Source organism: Varroa jacobsoni, unplaced genomic scaffold, assembly GCF_002532875.2.
Source record: "Varroa jacobsoni isolate VJ856 unplaced genomic scaffold, vjacob_1.0 scaffold_244, whole genome shotgun sequence".
NCBI lineage: Eukaryota > Metazoa > Arthropoda > Arachnida > Mesostigmata > Varroidae > Varroa > Varroa jacobsoni.
The window spans coordinates 199,423-218,142 of NW_019213146.1; the positions used below are offsets into that span (position 1 = coordinate 199,423).

General features: G+C 37.6%; 3 protein-coding genes across 4 annotated transcripts; 1 reads left to right on the plus strand and 2 right to left on the minus strand.

Moving 5' to 3' along the window:
• Positions 1 to 1,776: 1,776 nt before the first annotated feature.
• On the minus strand, positions 1,777 to 5,818 carry LOC111274016 (pfs47 receptor). Of its 2 annotated transcripts, none has more exons than XM_022856105.2 (5): positions 5,677 to 5,818; positions 3,944 to 4,104; positions 2,770 to 2,984; positions 2,432 to 2,602; positions 1,777 to 1,992 (listed from the first exon to the last, which is right to left on the minus strand). In XM_022856105.2, the coding sequence occupies exons 2-5, from the start codon at positions 3,948 to 3,950 to the stop codon at positions 1,906 to 1,908; spliced, it is 480 nt and encodes a 159-aa protein (XP_022711840.1). In that variant the 5' UTR covers positions 3,951 to 4,104; positions 5,677 to 5,818; the 3' UTR covers positions 1,777 to 1,905. The 2 variants fall into 2 exon arrangements, with proteins under 2 accessions (XP_022711840.1, XP_022711839.1); XM_022856104.2 differs by lacking the exon at positions 5,677 to 5,818 and adding an exon at positions 4,258 to 4,394.
• A 333-nt stretch (positions 5,819 to 6,151) lies between these two features.
• On the plus strand, positions 6,152 to 8,784 carry LOC111274014 (telomere length regulation protein TEL2 homolog). The gene has a single exon (XM_022856102.2). It carries the CDS (start codon positions 6,241 to 6,243, stop codon positions 8,629 to 8,631), a length of 2,391 nt encoding a protein of 796 aa, XP_022711837.1. The 5' UTR covers positions 6,152 to 6,240; the 3' UTR covers positions 8,632 to 8,784.
• A 383-nt stretch (positions 8,785 to 9,167) lies between these two features.
• LOC111274015 (RNA/RNP complex-1-interacting phosphatase homolog) lies at positions 9,168 to 18,189 on the minus strand. The gene is made up of 8 exons (XM_022856103.2): positions 18,037 to 18,189; positions 17,202 to 17,277; positions 16,272 to 16,376; positions 15,656 to 15,738; positions 15,018 to 15,125; positions 14,658 to 14,771; positions 13,732 to 13,974; positions 9,168 to 10,260 (listed from the first exon to the last, which is right to left on the minus strand). The coding sequence occupies exons 1-8, from the start codon at positions 18,054 to 18,056 to the stop codon at positions 10,107 to 10,109; spliced, it is 903 nt and encodes a 300-aa protein (XP_022711838.1). The 5' UTR covers positions 18,057 to 18,189; the 3' UTR covers positions 9,168 to 10,106.
• Between the last annotated feature and the right edge of the window lie 531 nt (positions 18,190 to 18,720).

An 18,720-nucleotide genomic window follows, 5' to 3' on the forward strand; every position in this document is an offset into this window, starting at 1 on the left:
CACTAATCTCGGAATGCAACAGGGCATAAATATTGTTCAGCGTACACAGTATTTAGCGATATTTAGAGACAGATATATTTTGGCGGCGAAGCTCTAAGACAGGCAGCAGGCTCGAACGGGTTTCAAGCAACCTACAACTGATACAGTTACCAAAGGAAACAACCTATTACGCGAACGCGTTATCGATTGAGGTCAACTATAATGTAATCTTTACCCAAACCATACTTCCCATATCATCTGTCAGACTTTCACGTTTGTTTACTATATAGGTCAGCCATAATTTCCATCTCATTGACAATTCGTGTTTATATTCATGCAGGTCCAGTATAGAGGCATCTTACGTCACTGGGTGGTCAGGTATTTTTCGGTAAGAAAAAACAACTCGAAGAGAAAGAACGTTTACTTACCAAAGAGCTGGCCCTTTTTCCGCTTTTTTCACTGAGCTTGGTTATGGTAGGACGACAATGTGGTACAAACAATATTATTTCGTATTAGATATGTTCGCCTGACTGCGGCCTTTTGATATGTAACAGATCGATATGCCTACTATTGCACGCAATGCCCATTACGGCAGGTCTATTATTATTTAGTTCTGTTTACTGCTGGTAATTGGCCTCTACGACCACTGAAATTGATTGTAAAGGCGAATTCGTTACTATGAATTCGAACATTGACGATGCGCCACTCAACTGTTAAAAAGTGGTATGTAAGTGGTAAAAAACTGTGGTAAAAAGTTGCATGTTTTTAAAAAGCCTTGTAATTTACCTCATATGTTTACGGCTAATCCTAATCCAATACCGCAAATTGCAAGTGGCACCCTCTGCAGGTTAAAAAAAGTATTTTACAGTGTACATTTATCTCGAAGATGGCGTACAAATGGCTAAATATTCCTTCGAAAATTTTTTTTAGACAATTTGCTACTTTGAAACAGATTTTTTCTTCCTTTCAGTGATACCTTTTATTGTGATTTGCCGTCGTTTAAGAATTGCGAATAAAAAACGTTTGTTAGGGAGGTCGATTATTGTAGATCAACAAACGCAAACAGTTTTGAGTAATCGCTGCTTTTTGCATCTTTTATATAAATTTTTGACTGAGAAGCCTGCATAATGAGGTGGTATCGGCGAGAACGCGGCAGCACATGTAAATTGATGTGGTTCTGTACCTGCAAATTGTTATCATTGTGTCATCTATGAAATTTTATGTCAGGTCGCACATTTCGCCATAAAACTTATGCATATCTTGTTTGTATTTTTTTTTCATAAATAGGTACTATTGCTATGGAGCTGAAGTGCTGAAGCGGAGTGAGGACAGTAAGTAGGTTGGTTCGATAATTATGCTATTATGGATTTACAGAGATTCTACGGAAAATAAAAATATGCTACTGTCATGTTGTACGTTGAATTGATTCGCATTTAGTAAACTTTCCAAGTTGGAAAAAGTTTTGGCACAGCTTCGGAGGCCTCAATATAAGAATTTGCAAATTCGACTGCAAAAAGGAACACGTGTAATATTTATTTACGTTTAGTTTACGTTTACGTTCCTCATAGAAATTAGAGGAAACGACATATCCATCTAATACTATAGAAATAAACATCTCAAAATAACCTTACTTGTATGATATGTTTTCTGAATCTATTGTAAGAAAAAGAAAAACATGATTATTATATTATTTTTAATGAATAAATTAACTGATGATAATATACAGTAATTATTTATTTATTATATATTACAGTATTATATAGGGATAAGGTGTCAACGATAAACGAGATATCACACTTCGTCAGAGAAACATTTGCTTTATTTTTTTTTTTTAGTTAAAAGACCACCGTTAGACCGAGATTAATATTAACAATGTAATATTCGCATAACGCATAACGAACGAGAAAATTAAATGCAAAAAAAAGGCTAGGAAGCAAGATTGATACTTTTGCACGCCAGTACTTCGTAGTACTCACAGGGGATCTCTTTTCCATCATAGGGAATATAACACACCTGCAATGCAGTGTACATCATTAAACAATTGTAATTAAACTTGCCAAACGCTCTCTTTCATTCACATCGTACTCGTTTATAAGAACAAACTCTTGCATGAAGGTAACAAATTTGCAATGATTATAATACAAACTGTTCTCACATAATATCACTCTTTCGAGCCACATCTGATGTTAATAAGGTGAAATACTGCATCTATGGTTTCACTAGACCCATTTTTTTTTATTAAACCGAATGTGTAGGTCTACTTTAAAAAACTTGCTATAGTTTTCAAATCCCACGACATCAAAATAGTAGCAATCAAATGCAAATTTATTTCAAAGGTATTAACTAAATAAATGTAAGCCTTAAATTACGATCGGTAGCTTCTACGCTAAATTTATCAACTTCATCGGTACATATTGCATTTGTCTGAATCACAGACCGAATCGCCATTTACCTTATGCGAAGGATGGACTTTTCCAATGGTCAGCGATCCATCATGCTCGGCACGTCCGATGAAAAGTTTCTCCTCATCACCTGTAACACCACCCTGAATCGCCCCAGTAGGCAGCTCGCCGCCTTGGCACGAAGCCCATGTGAACTCATGATCATGTTCAGCCACAAGGATCTGAAAGTACAAATTAGATTGGTACATAATTTAGATAATAAAAATATAACAGTACAAATTCGTCAGTAAGATTAACAGAACTAGCATGATATCCACATAGCTACTACTTATAATATACCATAAAATACTTTAAGACATATATGGTATTAACCGTAACATAATATTACCTCATATTCATCGTAGCGTTTTTCGAGACCCCCCCACGACACGTAGCAACATTCGTGTGAAGGCACAACTTTTCCAGGTATTAAGTCGTCTTCATGTCTCGTACGACCAATGTAGAGTGTCTCGCCCGTCGAATCTGTTCCCCCGTTGACGGCGTTTGGGGGAATTGCTGCCCTACAGGTCGGTACCCATCGGCAGAGGCTGTGATAGGTGTTTGCTAAAAAAATATATAAAAAAACACATTATCGCTTTAATGTCATAGAGCCTTGATAGGGGAACTTTGTGCAACGTATGTTGCAAAAATATTGGATCTAACTGTTGAGTTATAAAGAAAAAATCAAATTCACTTTACGAAACGTATGCATCTATTAATATTATTTGTTTGTTGTTCAGTAAATTGATATACAGTAAATATATTAAATGAATGAAAGGCTACAGCGAACTAGCAGTCAGCGTTAATAATAATAGCTTGATAAGCGACGTTGATTTTTATTAAAGCATTTCCATATGATGGGTGTGATTCATCAGCATCATTATTATAATTAAAACCTAGGAAAGCTATGATGTTTTGCGGCAATTGTCGTTAGGTTTCGACAACTTGTAGTTATTAGTTATAGCACGCAGTGTTTTGAAAATAGGCGACTAGATGCCATTATAAAGCTAGCTTTGGCTACAAATTGAACTAACTAATTTAATTCATGTTTTACTGTTATAACTATTATGTCTGAACGTCTGATCTTCTCCTAAAGCGGGAAAACTAATGAACTTTCGAGTCTGTTTTTTAAGCGGCAAAAAAGCCAACTTAGCGAATAACACTGTTACAAAATAGTGAACCAACAAACATTTTCGTCATTTGATGACACTGGAATTATCCTAAACAACCTCGTTGGTGCAAGATAAGCATTGAAATGCACTTTTAACCTAAAAGATTTTGAAATTTTGTTAACCCCGAAACCTATTATTGACTATCATTCACCAGCGACAGCGAAATGGTTCGCAGTCGATTACACAACGAACACAAAGAAAAAATTTAATTAAAAAATATTACATTTTCTGGCCACATCAGCTGCGGATAAAAAAAACACTGAGCGTTTTTTTTTGTTCCAGTGAGACAATACAGATCCCTTTTTGAGCTATCTGAAAGTGAAAGATAATAGTAAACACAATTCAGCTTACCTGCCATGATGAATCTGAGCTTGTTTTCCACAGAGGTCTGCGGTTTGACAAGCCGCTAGTTTTCTTGACCGATATTGGCGTTTGTACGTTTGATAACCGCGGGTAAAAGAGCGTGTGATTCAAATTAATCACCTAGGTCTATCGAATTTCAAGAAATGATGCTGAAAATGATCAAATTCGTTTCTCACTGTTAAGCACTATATTAAAAAGGGCGTCCCTAAGATAACAGCACACGTTTAGGAATCAATAATTGTCCATAATGACAAACTGCCTATCAGTCAGCATTCACCCTGACAGTGAGTCGGCTGATTTACCTGTTCTCTAGTTATTTGCTGCTGTGATCAATAACTTGAGGTGGACGAGAATGAATCTCGGCAAAACTCTAAAGGCTGTCAGCAGTAATCCGCTGATACGTGCCCCAGTGTCGTATCACTGGCGAGAGAAAGGATTTCCCAGTCCAATAGGAATGTGTCGTCACTGTGCTGTGACGACACATAGCTTAAGGACGACGTCTCGTCAACGACGTCGCCGGAAGAAACGACGTCAAACCCAGCGTCGGCGACAGCACATTTGTTGTTGTACTTAGCTTAATAGAGACGCTTTGGTTTGGGTTTGCCCGTTTGTCATTGCCATCATTAAGTAATTATCAATATTAATTCACCTAAAATTAATTTATCTTCGGTAAAGACAGTTTTCACAGGGAAAGATTTACAGTTAATAAGACGGTTAATTAGTCGAACGTTTACCTTCTTTGGTGGGTTGTCGCTTTAGAGCTAGATCACACGTAACCTCAACACAGAAAATCGTGGCCTCACGTTTTCGTCAAAGTAACAGTTGATTTCTAAGTGTTCGGCTTCTTGAGCGGTAATTGCAAAGCGTGACAATAAATTATGTGTGTGTTTATTAGTTAGCCAACTGCTGATATCCTATAATTTGATTTCTGATGTCAATTAAAAAATGCATTTTTAAAAATAGTTGCAAATGAAACGCACAACTTGCTTTTACGCTGTTTAATAAAAAGATCTTTGATTGGGGACAGTACCATTAGGCCTGGTTAAGATTCAAACGCTACAGATTATTTTGAATGGAGACCTGACCACGCAGACATAATGGTTTGCCACTGCATGACCAAATCATTCAATTGTGCTCGGCTATCTTTCAAAAACAAATATAGAAACTGTACTCATCTAGAACAAGCTTTTGTACAACTTATTATAAGAAGAAATGAGTAACACGTATACTATATGGACATACGCATTTATGCACTGACTCAGTCTATTTAGCCTTGTCCCCGTGGTAGATTAGTGGGTAACATATTTGCCTACTAATTTTAGGAACACGTTCTGGCGTGAGTTCGTCGAACCCGAGCATAGGTAGAGCTTGTTTCGTGCTGGAAGCTAGCCGTCTAATGGAAAGTCTGACGGCGGCACCGGACGTAAAACTCAAAACAAAATAGAACGTTACTCAACCTTTATAGATAGCATAAATCGTTGTGTGGCTTTTTAGCTAACATATTAGGCAAGTGAGTTCTAATTCTATTTGAAACTGAAACGCGCTACAAGGTACCACAACACAATGTGTCTATTTCGTCTAGCCGACAACTAAATAGATGTGTGACGTATGTCCTTCGGGCTACATTTTAACTATTTAAATTTAAATATTACTACAAACTGAACACCATAATGTTGACATCAACTGACAAGTTTCGCTAGAGAACCAATAGGTATACATACCAATCTTTCGAGTGAGTAGACAGTGGTCATATATTAGAGGGTTATGTCATGTCACGAAGCTCATATCAACCATTCTTTAGTTGTGCATCAAAAAATTAATGTTACGGCTCTTTTCCATGCTAACTTTTTTTAAATACTTTTCTAGTCTTCCTGTAAGCTACTTAATTGCTGTCAGTATACCTGCTATCAGAGTAACGCATTCTACTTTTAGTTCATTTCTAGTGCAAAACATTGGTATAAACTTAAGAAAATTCTAAGACTTTACTGACGAATACTAACGAATAATGCTACGATTGTCATAAAAAAACAAATAGAAAATGAATCGAATATATGACACTGCACTTTGATTGATTTTTCGGCGGGCTCTTTTCCCTCTAACTGTGAATGAACGCATTTTGACTCGCTCTTCACAGAACGTCGGCTTTCTGCAAGATCAGTGGCGCCATCTCTTGTTTGTTTAATCAACAGCTGATCGACGAATTCGCGCGAGTTTATTCAACTCCGTTTAGTACAAAACCTTCACAGAATTAATAAGCGTTGGTTAAGCATTGCTACACGGAAACGATGGAATGTGCTAAAAGGCTCAATCGACTGATTGACAATGGACAAATTGTGCCTGAAGAACACGGACAACTTAGTGATGCAAAACGGCTTGAAAAATGTGTATATTTCTTGAAAAAGGTTCTCACCTGCGTAGACGTTGATATGCACTCTAAAGATTTGATGTGTTTTTTGAGTCACCTTAACGCCTCAATTTGCCTCAGGGAACTTGCTCATGCACTATCAACTGTTCAGGAAGGGTTCCGGAAGTCTGCTCTTTCTCACCTTCTAGTGAAAGTTATCAACGCAGACTTTCTAGCGAAGCTCTTGGAGGAACGTTTTTCACGACAGCAGGTGCGTGCGATCTCACACCTTATAACAAACCTGCCTTCAAAGGTGGCAAACGAGCTCAAGCTTGATCTACCCGAATTCTTCAATGTAGAACGTTATCCGTCATTATTAACGCGAGCCTGCTGTGCTCGTATTAACGAACTTTCTGAAAACTTACGTCAAGGTAAAGACACCTATTTAGGTTTGCTGGGCGCGTTAGTCGGAAGACTGGGAGTTCACTACCCTGAAACGTTCGATGAGTTAGTGCAGTTCTTTCTCAGCCGTCCAGAAGATTTTGTTTTTCGTCGAGTTGTTCACCGACTGATCGTAGATCTGCCAGTCGATCTTAAGGAAAATGCCATCGTCCTCATCTGCTACCGCACACCGTGTTTCAAGCAAATGGATTGGCTTCTAGAGGATTCCATTACAAGAGATGCGAACATCGAATACATACTTACCAAAAAACTGCTACTTGGCAGATACTTCAGTAATGACCGCGTCCTAAGAAATGTTATTGGTTACCTTTGCAGTTCCCCAAGTCGACGAAAACTAGCTAGTCAGACTGCTGTAGAACTGTTTCACACATGGTCAGATAAAGTACTCATGAAATACCAAACTGTTGAACAGCAAAAATATCTGACATGCGCTTTGCTAACCTTTGTAGGCTTTGTTAAGGCCGATTTCTATCTCGATGTACCTGACCATGACAAATGTATTCAAGCCTGTCTTGTTGGCATCCAGAACCATTTGTCGGAGCCGGACGAAGTTTTGCGAGATTACGGTATGATCGTTGGTAGAGAATTTTTGGCTGTGATGAGATCAGACGTGAAAGCTCCTGATTTCCCCATACATGTCTCCCAGTATAAAGACATAATGTCATTCCTTGATACCCCATCTGAAAAGATCGAGCCAATTACTCTGCAAAAAGTAGAGCCGCAGTTCAAACCAAAGACCGGAGTCGACAGCGACGACGACTCAGAGCCTAATAATGATGATGATCTGGTTTACCAAATTGATCCGCAATGTAAGATCCCACTGTACCTTCGGGATTGTCTACGCCTAATGGTACCAGATAAGGATGGAGAAAATATAGAGCAGGCGAAGATCTGTCTAGAGCATTTGCCGCAGCTTATCGTTCGATATCCTGAAGAACTACGTGACATTGCAGTAGACCTTTGCCGGCTAGTACTTTATGCTGAGGAGTGCCCACGGGTGTTTCCGCAGATCGCGTCCCTCAAAAGAGAATCACTAGTACTTCTTCTTATACATGCTCCTATTCCGTCGTCAACATATCTAACTGACCAGTTCTATAGCCTACATGTAAGTCACACTCAGAGGTTAGAAATTCTATCCGCAATTACACTGGCTAGCGATCGTTACGTGAAGGAGCTGACTTTTAGTGGAAAAAACTTCCTCGTAAAGCCAAAAGCTAAACAGATAAAAAGTTCAAATATTATTCGTAGCCTTGACCAGTTAACTGCTGAGCCTCGAAAAATTGCCGAATATAGCGGGGATGATTTCGACATTAACATCTGCGAACAGGAAAGTAGTGATACTGTTGAACGTCACTGGAAAGAGGTTGTCGATAAACGAATATCCAGCAAGACTCGGAAGATTACATCGAAAACAGAGATATCGACTCAAGAAAATCGATTTGGTGAGGTTGCGGGCCATTTCTTTTACCCATTGATGCGCCCATTTACAAGTGAGACATACCTTCGAGTGCACGACGTTGATAGCTTTCTGCTAGTCAAACTTTTAGAAACCCTTGGCGTTATAATGAGTTCAGCTCGCCACACACCTCGAGCCTATCAGATGGGTCGAACCCTTCTTCAGTTTGCTTCGGCTTTTCGCTATCATGATCATGAGCCAGTGCGCAGGGCTTGCTTTTTTGCTATTGCTTCAGTGTTTACTTCAGTCCCAGAGGAGCTCCTAGACGACGAAAACCAATTAGGTTTGGAGGCCGCTGAGCTGGGCCCGTGGCTGAATACCGTTGCCACAAACGCACCATCTCTTGAAGTAAAGGTATCTTCTCAAATAGGTCCATCTCTGTTGACCGCTAAACGCATTCAGGAACTCACCTAAATTGTTACGTAGTTAATGTCACAACTTAGTTCTGTGATAATCTACATTGGTTCAAAATGAGGTTACACTTACATGTCAATAAACCAACATGAAATGCTGGTTAAAAAAGTTCAGGAGCTAAATGTAACAATAAACTCATACATAACTGGTGCATTTTAGGTGTTTTTACTAATTTATCTATCACAGATGGGAACTCGATAGATATGACAATCTTTGTGAATAAACGACTTCCTTCAGTTTTGTCAAGAATCAGCAAGATGGATGAGGTCGACCTTGTCTTATAACTTCACATAATTTGTTTCAATACAATTTATTATAGCTATCACAATCGAATAGTTATTGATGCGTGAATTTTTTGCTCATTTGTCCATTTTGACCACAAAACTTATTCAACTTGTAGACAACAATTATAAAAAACGTCACGGCTGTTCTTGAGATTAGGCAACTTAGTTAGATACTTACAATGATAATAATAGCAATTATTAGACCCTTAAAGCGTCTAATGTCCTTAGAATAAAAAATAATCGTTAGACTCGTAATAGAACATTATCAATATGTATTTCCCATTTTTGTAGGTGTGAAATCCCAATATGTCTGTAATCATCTTCACAGCATTACTTATGGCACTATATATATATATATATATATATACACTAATAAACTTACTATCATTATTATAATATATACTTATTTACCACAATATTTTTTCCTGCTGAACACTCCAGAGAGCAGACTAGAGTGGCCTTTACTTTATTAAAGTATAAACTCATTTTACTTCACAATCGAAATGTCGTTTGCTAATATTCCATATGTACCCACTAAATATTTAATGTGCTATATTAAATCAGTTACGAACTTCATTCGTCAAAAAGTTGCCAGTACCGGCCCGAAATACTGACATGTATACATGTATATATATTTAGAAAAAAAAACAATTCCAATTTGCGTCAGACAATAGTTTAGGTCGAAGGATTCGGTGGCTCTAAGTATCAGCTGTAGTGTTTCCTACACTTACCTTTGTGCTGGATATTTGTAGTCTGAAGTAAGTTTGGACATTTGAAAAACAAATATTCGGGCTGAGACTACCACTAGTGGCTATGCATTTTGATAATTTTATTATTATATGCAACAGGCTTGTGATCGAGGAGATTACATGTCGTAGGATGCGTAATCGATTTCTAATGCTATTGGGGGTTTCTTTTCAATGACAAGCTTTATTTAAAGCCACTGGATCCTATATGTTTGCGCTGCAAACAAAAAGATAGCTCAGAGTTTATTGAGCCGTAATAACATATCAAAAGGTCTATTAATTATTCTAAACAAATATGGCATGAAGAAGGCGTTTGCCTCGATCGACTCTCTTCGATTATGAAGAAACATTAACAATAGAAGACATCTTTAATTACAGCTTCAGATACTTTCAGAGGCCCCGATAATAACGAATCATGGTATGTGCTGTTGAGAAACAGAATTATTTAATACTCCTCAAGAATGGTTCTTCTCTCTGGACCAAGATATCGTCTAATTTCGTCATCGCATAGCCCGTGCGTTACGGAATGATAGGAATGACGTAATCTTCGAGGCCCCAAATATTTTTCAAGCCACTCCGGATCCTCTCCGTTACCATATCTGAAAAGAGGGAACATTAAATACAGCCATGGAGGCCGTATGGGCTCAATATATACGGCGACATACACGATTACTATTTCATCAAATAATGACGAATACTTGGATCGGATAAAATATCTGAATCAAACCGTATACGTGCACTCACTTCACAGATTCAATTCAGACAGATATGATACATTGCATAAATACTGAGAAGGATCACTCATAAAAAGATCCTACCTACCATAGAAGAAACTAGAATTAGATCAGAACTTAAGTATCGCCGATTCGTCGTTGACGCTTTTCACAAATGTTTCTATTCGTAATTGTTGTGACAAATACGAAGCTCAATTGTTATTTTATGTGAAATTGTTATCCTCGCCATAGGATATAAACAGCCTCTCATAATAAGAATTTCCATTTTCTGACAACTTGCTAAATTGGGTGTGGTCTATTAGCGGGAGTTCGATTTCCATGTTGCTGTTATATAGATTTCCGTCGTCATGAAAAAACATGCAGTTTAGCGGAAGTGGAGTATGTATGTATATATGTACAGTAAATGCTAATAGTAACTTAATATCGTTATACATTTTTCTCAGTATACCAAGAATTATTTTTCATTAAAAGCTGACAAATTCCATGCTCGGCCATGGCGACGTATCCTGTACAGCCAATTTAGCCATGCGGTGTTGAGTTAACTCCACGCATTAACGATATGCGTAAAATAGGGAATTTCATAATTTATGATGTTCGCATCATTCACTACGTAGACTTGACTTGTGTGAGCGATAATTGGCATACTTTATATAATAGTGCGATCTGTCCTGCCTGAGGGGGCAACCGGTCTTGTTTAAGGGGCGAGCGATCTCGAACAAAATTGGAGGCTTCTGATCTGTCTCTGTGACCGCGGCAGTTTTCATTACCTCCATACCGTCTAAAGTAATCACCATGATATGAAAACTTCCTGTCAAGCCCAAAGAGCTTTAATATTTTGCATGGTTTTTAAATAAAATAAACGATTTGCTTTATGGAGAATCGGGGGCGGCCTAATGTTTTCCGTAGTACCAGGGAAAAAAAAAGTCAAAGCTGAAGTGTAATGTAAGATTCGGTTTTGCAAAGTTCGTATTAAAAGATGATCCATTTTCTATTTTATAAAAATCTATTTCATAAGAACCTAGCGGCTAACTCGTGATTGAAGCTGTATATGGATTACAGACATGTTTAAGATTTAGCATAGGCAGAATTTTGCTATAATTGCAAAACTTCACTTGCCTGTTTGAATACGTATTACTATATAGTAATATGTACTCAAATACATGTGTATGCGAATGCCGCTTTGGCAGGCCTAGGCCTGCAGACACTCACAGCATGTGTATATGGGTGATATACGATAACGGCTTAGGCAGAAATAACTCAAACTCAATACTTACATACAATCCAGAATCAATGTGAATGGACTAAAAAATCAAAAAAGATGTTTCAATTCTGGTTTTTACAAACGCATATTTAGTTTACATGGACATAGTTTATTTTCAGCCTCTGATGTTTTAATGCTCACCAGGTGAATTCACATATATCTGTGTGCTTAATCAATGGTCTTTCCATTAAAGCTCCGTATGTCACCCAATTCTGTGGTTCCCTCTAGGGTAATAGTTATTTGAATACGTGCACGTTTCGTTCAAGCATGTTCCGGCTTTGCCTAACGAACTAATTGTATCGCCAGAAGAAGATTTCAATTCGCAAAGGCTTCGGAGACAATAGAATCTACACACTATCTCAGTACCGCACACCTCCACCATCATTCGCCAACTGCTTTCCTCTGTTCCGCCGTTTGTTTGGCATGCCCCAGATAAATGAAAACGTCTTTGGGCGCTTCCAATGCAGTCCGTCCATTCATTTCTATTAGCAACAGTTTCTACGATCGTAACCATTGCCGGCACTGTTGGATTTAACTCGGACCGTCCGTGACAGGGTCACGACTAAAAGAACTGGAACTGTTCGACCGGGTCATTTCTATTTTCATCATCATTACTACAGCTGGACGATATGGAGGGTCTGTTCGTGTCTTCCACTTACTCGTGTTTGTAGCTTTTCGATTAGCCCTTTTTTTCATTTTATCCCTTAGGCCTTCTACGAGCCTGGCGCATATCTGCGGCGACGACGACGAGTAGCACCGAACAGATTTCGAAAAAGGTGCTGGCAACAATGAAAGTGAAATTAGGCGGAGGTTTGCCCTAACGCTCAAAGTCCAGTATCATACAATGCTTAACACTAAGTCTTAATCGTGAGAATCAAAGCGAGCAACTGTAATAACAACGGTGAAAGTTTCCCTCTCACACTTCAGAGCATCGCTTCTTACCCACAGGGTAGATTAGATAGAATGAACAACTTTTGGTAGTGCAGAACGTAATACCCAAATTTGAGATATTACAAAACTTTGATCTCGTCAGTAAGATATTGTACATTTCTTCAACGATACTACTTGTTTAGTAAAGATTGGTTAAAACGTCGACTAGCCCCTTATAGGGAACTTTGCAGATACTTCGGCACAATCTTCGTAATATATATATATTATACAGGGCATTCTATTTAGCCTACGAGGTGTCACCGAATTAAACTGAGCTTCTGTCGGTACTACTGTATCGCCATTACAATTGGCGAAATAGTCGCTTTAGCTGTAGCGAAGAGAGCATAAGCCATTGAGTGTGGAGGACGTCGTGTTACCATCCAAATAATCATAATTTTTTTGATTCGAGGATTGTAAAAGATTTGATGGTGCAAACGCGTGCATAGCGCGCTCACTTTAGATCCCAGTTATAAACTGTTGCAAGCATTTTCTAGATAGGCCTTTAGGATTTAAGTTTCGAAAGATGTACAGAAGTTGAAGATCAACGTTGATGGAATGTGACTCTACGCGTGCTAGAGAAATACGCACGAAAAGGCGGCGTTGCTGACGTCAATTTCAAAATCGATATTCTAAACAACCTAAATATAAAAGCATTCCAATAGCAAAAATAGGTTCAGTATCGGACATTAGGTTGGGACGACTTCATCTTTATAAAAGCATATGAGAAATATTTTCAGCCCCGACTATCATATCGACACGATTCCAACTGGGCTGTATTTTTTTCCCTAAGGCAATTCTGGGTAAAGCTACCTGTTAGTTTTGTCATTGTACCTAATGATGATCTGGGGCGTGGCCTCTATATAAAACAAACTCTTCTAACGAATAGTGTCAATTGCAACAAAAGCAACCGCGAAAAGTTGCTATCGAAATAATAGATAAAAAAAGTGCATTGATTATCACGGTAAAACTCTACACCGGTTCAGTCTGACGTGGTGTATGAAAAGCTCGTTTTATTCGCATAGTAATATATGTTGTCCCGAGGTTCTATAATGCGTGAATTCGCAAGGTCTGAGTGCCGTCTGACAAAGATGAATTTTAATAATTTTAAGAAAATCTGTTTTGTTTAGCACAATTTATAATCGCACCTGTCAAAGTCGCGTCTTTCTTTATGGCGATCATTATCAGGCCGTTCGATCTGCTTATCATCAGTTGGATGGTGTATGTCGTTATCTTCGACGTTATTGTCTGCTCCAGATGTCTCTTGCTGTTTCATACCCCTTCTTCGTAATGCTTCGTCTACGTCGAGGTAGATACCGTCCATTGTGAATCTCGGAGTAATTTTGCCGCCAATTGAGTGGAACGCAAGGGCCTCCTCATCGATCGAAGGCCTGAGAATGAGCACCGATTGATGGAATAACAGACGCATCATTAGGTTATATATTCGCGGCGATTTACACTGGGAGAAAGGTTGATGTTATCAAGTAGATAAGAGTATTATCGAATATCAGATTGAACTATTTCACCGTGACGTTTCCTCATTGTTGGTTTTAGTCAACACCAGCCTTCGTCAACTTTTTCTTTATTATATATATATAGGAAATTCAAAAGGAAGGATCTCACTGCTTATATGAATGTCTTTTTCAAGAATCAATGTCACGCCTAAAATGTACATCGCAATATATTATTTGTATTATTTTATCAGTTTATCGATAGTTGGCAAAGAAGGCTCTAATATAAAGTGGTTAACTAGCAATGAATTCTAACCATTAAACACAACACGATCGTCTGGTGATTTTTTCCTGCCTAGGAGATTCAGGTTGCACTTACTGACCAAGGGATAAGACTTGTCATTGTCAATATTCCCATCAAAAGTATGAAATGAAAAGTACGTCGATTAAACGGAACTTCACAGTGAATTTGAAACGTTTTAACCGGAATTTGATGTTTCAACTAAGACAATTGTGTTTACTTTGAGTTTTCTTAATTACGAAAAATAAATGGTCTTAATTTTTTGTGAGAAAACTTGAATTATCTAAAGCAATCAATAAGATAATTTCAAATAGTAACATACTTATATTTTAACAAATCTTCTTCTAACTCGGGGTGATCGAATCTGTAGCCACGGGCCGTGCAGAAACGATTGATCGCGTCTTGTGGCGTCATGCCCAGTTTCTCGATCATATACCTGGTGAATACAAATGATGACAGTGCTCTAAATTAGCATCGCGACCATACAAAGCGCCAAAAAAACGATATGACAGAAATAACTACTAACGTGTCTGTGCAAGAATCTCCTTCCGATCAGGCATGAATGGACCGTCTTCTCTTGGATAATAATATCGCTAGTAGTTTATATTATAGAATCAATAGAATTGTGGAACATCAACTACTGCTTCATTTGCGATTTTTCAGATGAACATAAAATTCATACCGGCATATCACGTATCCTGTTCGGTTAACGCCGTGCGTACAATGAACACCTATTAACTTGGTTTCATCCGTTTCCATATTCATATACTGCTTAAGTGTGGCGAAGATTCTTTAAAAAAACGTACACAATATTTTAGAACATATTACAAAAAGTATTTCAAATTGAACCCATACGTTGCAATAATTTGGAGCATGAAAGAGCACCTTTAATAACAGTATCTGCATGGAGAGAGGTTGAGACTCTGAGTTGGGATCTAGTGAACAAATTCGATAGAAACAAGCCGCTACCTAATTAAAAAAGGAAGCAACGCCAATTTTGCCTTACGTATAGCAGTTGCGCTAACCTTGTTTCTAATAGAAAACAAAAGAGGTTATGTAAACCATTTTTTTGTTATGTATCATTAATTTTCGAATGCCTATCATCTACCTTCCTGAACAACTGAAGATGCCTGCAACTGAAGATATGTTGCTTCAAAATAAATGTAGAATCCGATGTGACGCAAAAATTCATTTGCCTTTGTCAGCAATCGACAGCCATTTCGCACCACATAAATTCAAGCATATTAGTTTAACCTAACATAGACTTTGGTCTAGCCTTAAAATAAAGCCATTTAAAACATTAATATACAGTTCGATTACTTTTCCATTTCCTGAGGTCTTGGCACTTGACCATGGCCTTCAAGCCTAATGTGAAATGTTTTGATATCATTCCGTTTATACGCCTGAAATACGAGAGAAAAGCTTTGACTTAGAGAACGAAGCCTTACGTACTACGTTATTAGCTGGGACCGCTAGAAAAATCTTCTTTTTCTAAGTGCCTCAGTGCCTTCAAATGGTTCGATCGTATCGGTCAGGAAGTATCTCTTTTCAGATAAACGTTTTCTAATATCATATAGGCAGATAAGTAAATGCGTCTAAACAGTAAGGTTATCCGCACAAGTTTGCAATGATACGCCATTTTTATTTACTCATTTATGATGTTTTAAATTAATGCAAATGAGATTTGTCGCACAACATACTCTCTATCTTGACAGGCCTTTGAAACAATACTGCCCAGTTGTACTAAGACTTCTCTTAAAGATAACAGTTGAGCGTCAGATACCGAAGAAACTTCTTGCATAGACACAAATAACTGGTAACCGCCAGATTATGATATTCAACAAAAATTAAGATGATATAATATATGCTATGCAATGCGTTGAAATTTATATTGACGATCATATATAATTTGCTAGGTAAAAAAGAGGATGCTTACTGCCGGATTGTAGTATCGATCGGTTTTGACAAGGTTAAGGACGAATCCTAGGTTGCCCATTTTTCGCATGAGCACCTCAACATTGAAGTTTTCACCGCGCACTCTCTACATGTGTCGACAAAAAAAGAATCAACTTTAGGTGACTGATTGTGTTTTATGTTAAATTGATGTTACGCAAGTAAACAGGTGAGATCATATTTAGGTAGTTGCAAATTACAAGAATGTTTGTCAAAAAAGGTTTACTGTCGATATATAATAATTTGAAGTAGGCAATATAGTCAATCGACTTCACGGGTAGGCCATTTTTATAAAATGTTAATGAGCATGAAAATTGCGTACGTTCTTAAACGTCTAGGTGGAACAAAACTTACAACGTTCTTCTTCCCATAATGGTCTCCCGAAAACAAAGACGCGCGTAATTTAAAGAAAGAATAGTTTGATGCGTGTTAGTAGTACACAAGATAATTCATAGCAATCAAAAAATGATACAGGAACATTCTGTACGTATGTGTAAGACTTTCTGTACCCTGATAATATCCGCAAGAGCAAGCACAATTAATGTGAGATGCACATAAGGCATGCACATAAGTATGAGAATTTTGTTTATTAAAGACAAGAACAAGCTAATTCAACAACTGAGCCGATGTATGCAGTCTTCTCAAGTATGTTCACTCCAAATTTGTTTTTAAAGGGTTTTCTTTTTAGAAGTCACTAGCGAAGTAATCTTAACTTGTGCTTGGCTCTGTTGAATTTCACCGTTCCAGCAGAAACCAGCACAACGGGCAGAAGGTCCATGCATTCTATCGAATTTTTCTAGCTATTTCAAACCCCACGGGTCGTCTCTATTCATGCATTATTATATAGCAAAAAGAACGTTTGTTGTTTCTTCGAAAGAATATGTTAAGCAGAAGCACAACTGAACGAAATTACCTCTTTGTAGGGTGTTTTGAAGGGGATGAATCGTGTGCCTCTAACTACATCCCGAAACGCGGAGTAATCGCTCCACCTTTGAGAAAGAACGTAGCTTTTTAATGAATATCGAATTAACTTATTTTTATGTACAATTAAAAAATCTTTAAAGGAGTACAGAGCTACAATAGTTAGAAAAAAAAAACATCGAATAAAACACGAATTACCAAATTAAAATTATGTATTTATTATAGGACCGTATTGCGTCTTCTTGCAAATTAAATGCAACGCAATTTTGCCATCTCACAGATCTCTAGGTCAAAAACCCTATTAGAAACGATGCTTTCCTTTAGGGTTAAACTTCGAAACGTTACAGATACAACAGTGATGGTTTGCCGTCAACACTTAATTAGCAATTTAATATATTCATGTTATTATTGTCAATCATTTTCTCTTATAGTTATTACACTATTCTGTAAGAATCGAGCAAAGACACAAATATTTACGATTGATAGTAAAAAAACTATATTATAATTTGTAGTTTAGTTATAATAAAATTTTCGTTAAAAAAATACGCTAAAATCAGTTTGATTATGGTTAAACGAAAACAATATCTGGCCATTCTTAGAGATATTCGTAATAGTTTTTTTTTTTCTATATGATTTGAGCAGCTTGTTGCAATGCCTATTATCTGCCTATTTTTTTAATGCGGGCGACTTTGCACAGTATCTTCCTTCGTTAACTTACTGTATTTCTATCAATATTGCAGGCGAAATCAAGTTGAGAAGCAATTTAGTATGTTACCGTATCTAATAAATTAGAAAGAGGTTTGATCATGTTAAGAAACGTATCTTACTTGGTTGGCGGTCTGGGCATTTTAGTACAAATTTACAGCATATACAAAGACGCGGCTTGTGTAGGTATAAATATTGCTTTGTTTACGAAAAATTAACACGTATTGATTCAACAAGGTAAAGGTATGAACGGGCTGATTTCTCCGCCTAGCATATCCCGGCCATTAAAGGCAACATGGCCCAGCTTTATCCTGCGCTCAGCGAATGTATCACATGGCCGCGGACCCTTTGTCACCATGCAGAATGTCAAAAAATTACTGTTATTTTTAAAATATTTTTGTTAGTGGGGTAGGGCACAAACGTAGGCCGTGCTGCTTAATCTCTTAATACACGTAATGTTCCGTACTGATTTTTGCACTTTGACGAGTATTGAAAAGCCAATAGCAGTAACTATTTTAAGCGTATCAAATCAACTGAATATGGTCTTTAAACGCTTGGTGAAAAAAAATATTTTGAGCAACAATAAAAGTATATTTGTATTCGGTCCTTGGTCAAAATAAGAACTCCATTCCGATAGCCGATGAAGCTCTATATATCCGCACCTGTCGATGTTTATGCTGATTTGATTTTTTTGATTTACAAATGATCGCAATCAGTAGATAGTATCTGGTAATGCACAAAACCCTATTGTTCTGACTGATTATAGGAACATGCATTAAGAAAAGCCTACATATTTGTGGCAATAC

What these genes read in the sequence shown, in the direction of transcription:
- LOC111274016 (XM_022856105.2), bottom strand. An exon ending in AACGCTACGATGAATATGAG is followed by an intron (nt 2,603 to 2,769) that starts GTAATATTATGT and finishes TTGTACTTTCAG; the next exon opens with ATCCTTGTGGCTGAACATGA. An exon ending in AAGTCCATCCTTCGCATAAG is followed by an intron (nt 1,993 to 2,431) that starts GTAAATGGCGAT and finishes ACTGCATTGCAG; the next exon opens with GTGTGTTATATTCCCTATGA.
- LOC111274014 (XM_022856102.2), top strand. Translation starts at nt 6,241, where the DNA reads ATGGAATGTGCTAAAAGGCTCAATCGACTGATTGACAATGGACAAATT.
- LOC111274015 (XM_022856103.2), bottom strand. Translation starts at nt 18,056, where the DNA reads ATGCCCAGACCGCCAACCAA. An exon ending in ATCGATACTACAATCCGGCA is followed by an intron (nt 15,739 to 16,271) that starts GTAAGCATCCTC and finishes CTCGTATTTCAG; the next exon opens with GCGTATAAACGGAATGATAT. An exon ending in GAAGATTTGTTAAAATATAA is followed by an intron (nt 13,975 to 14,657) that starts GTATGTTACTAT and finishes GCTCATTCTCAG; the next exon opens with GCCTTCGATCGATGAGGAGG.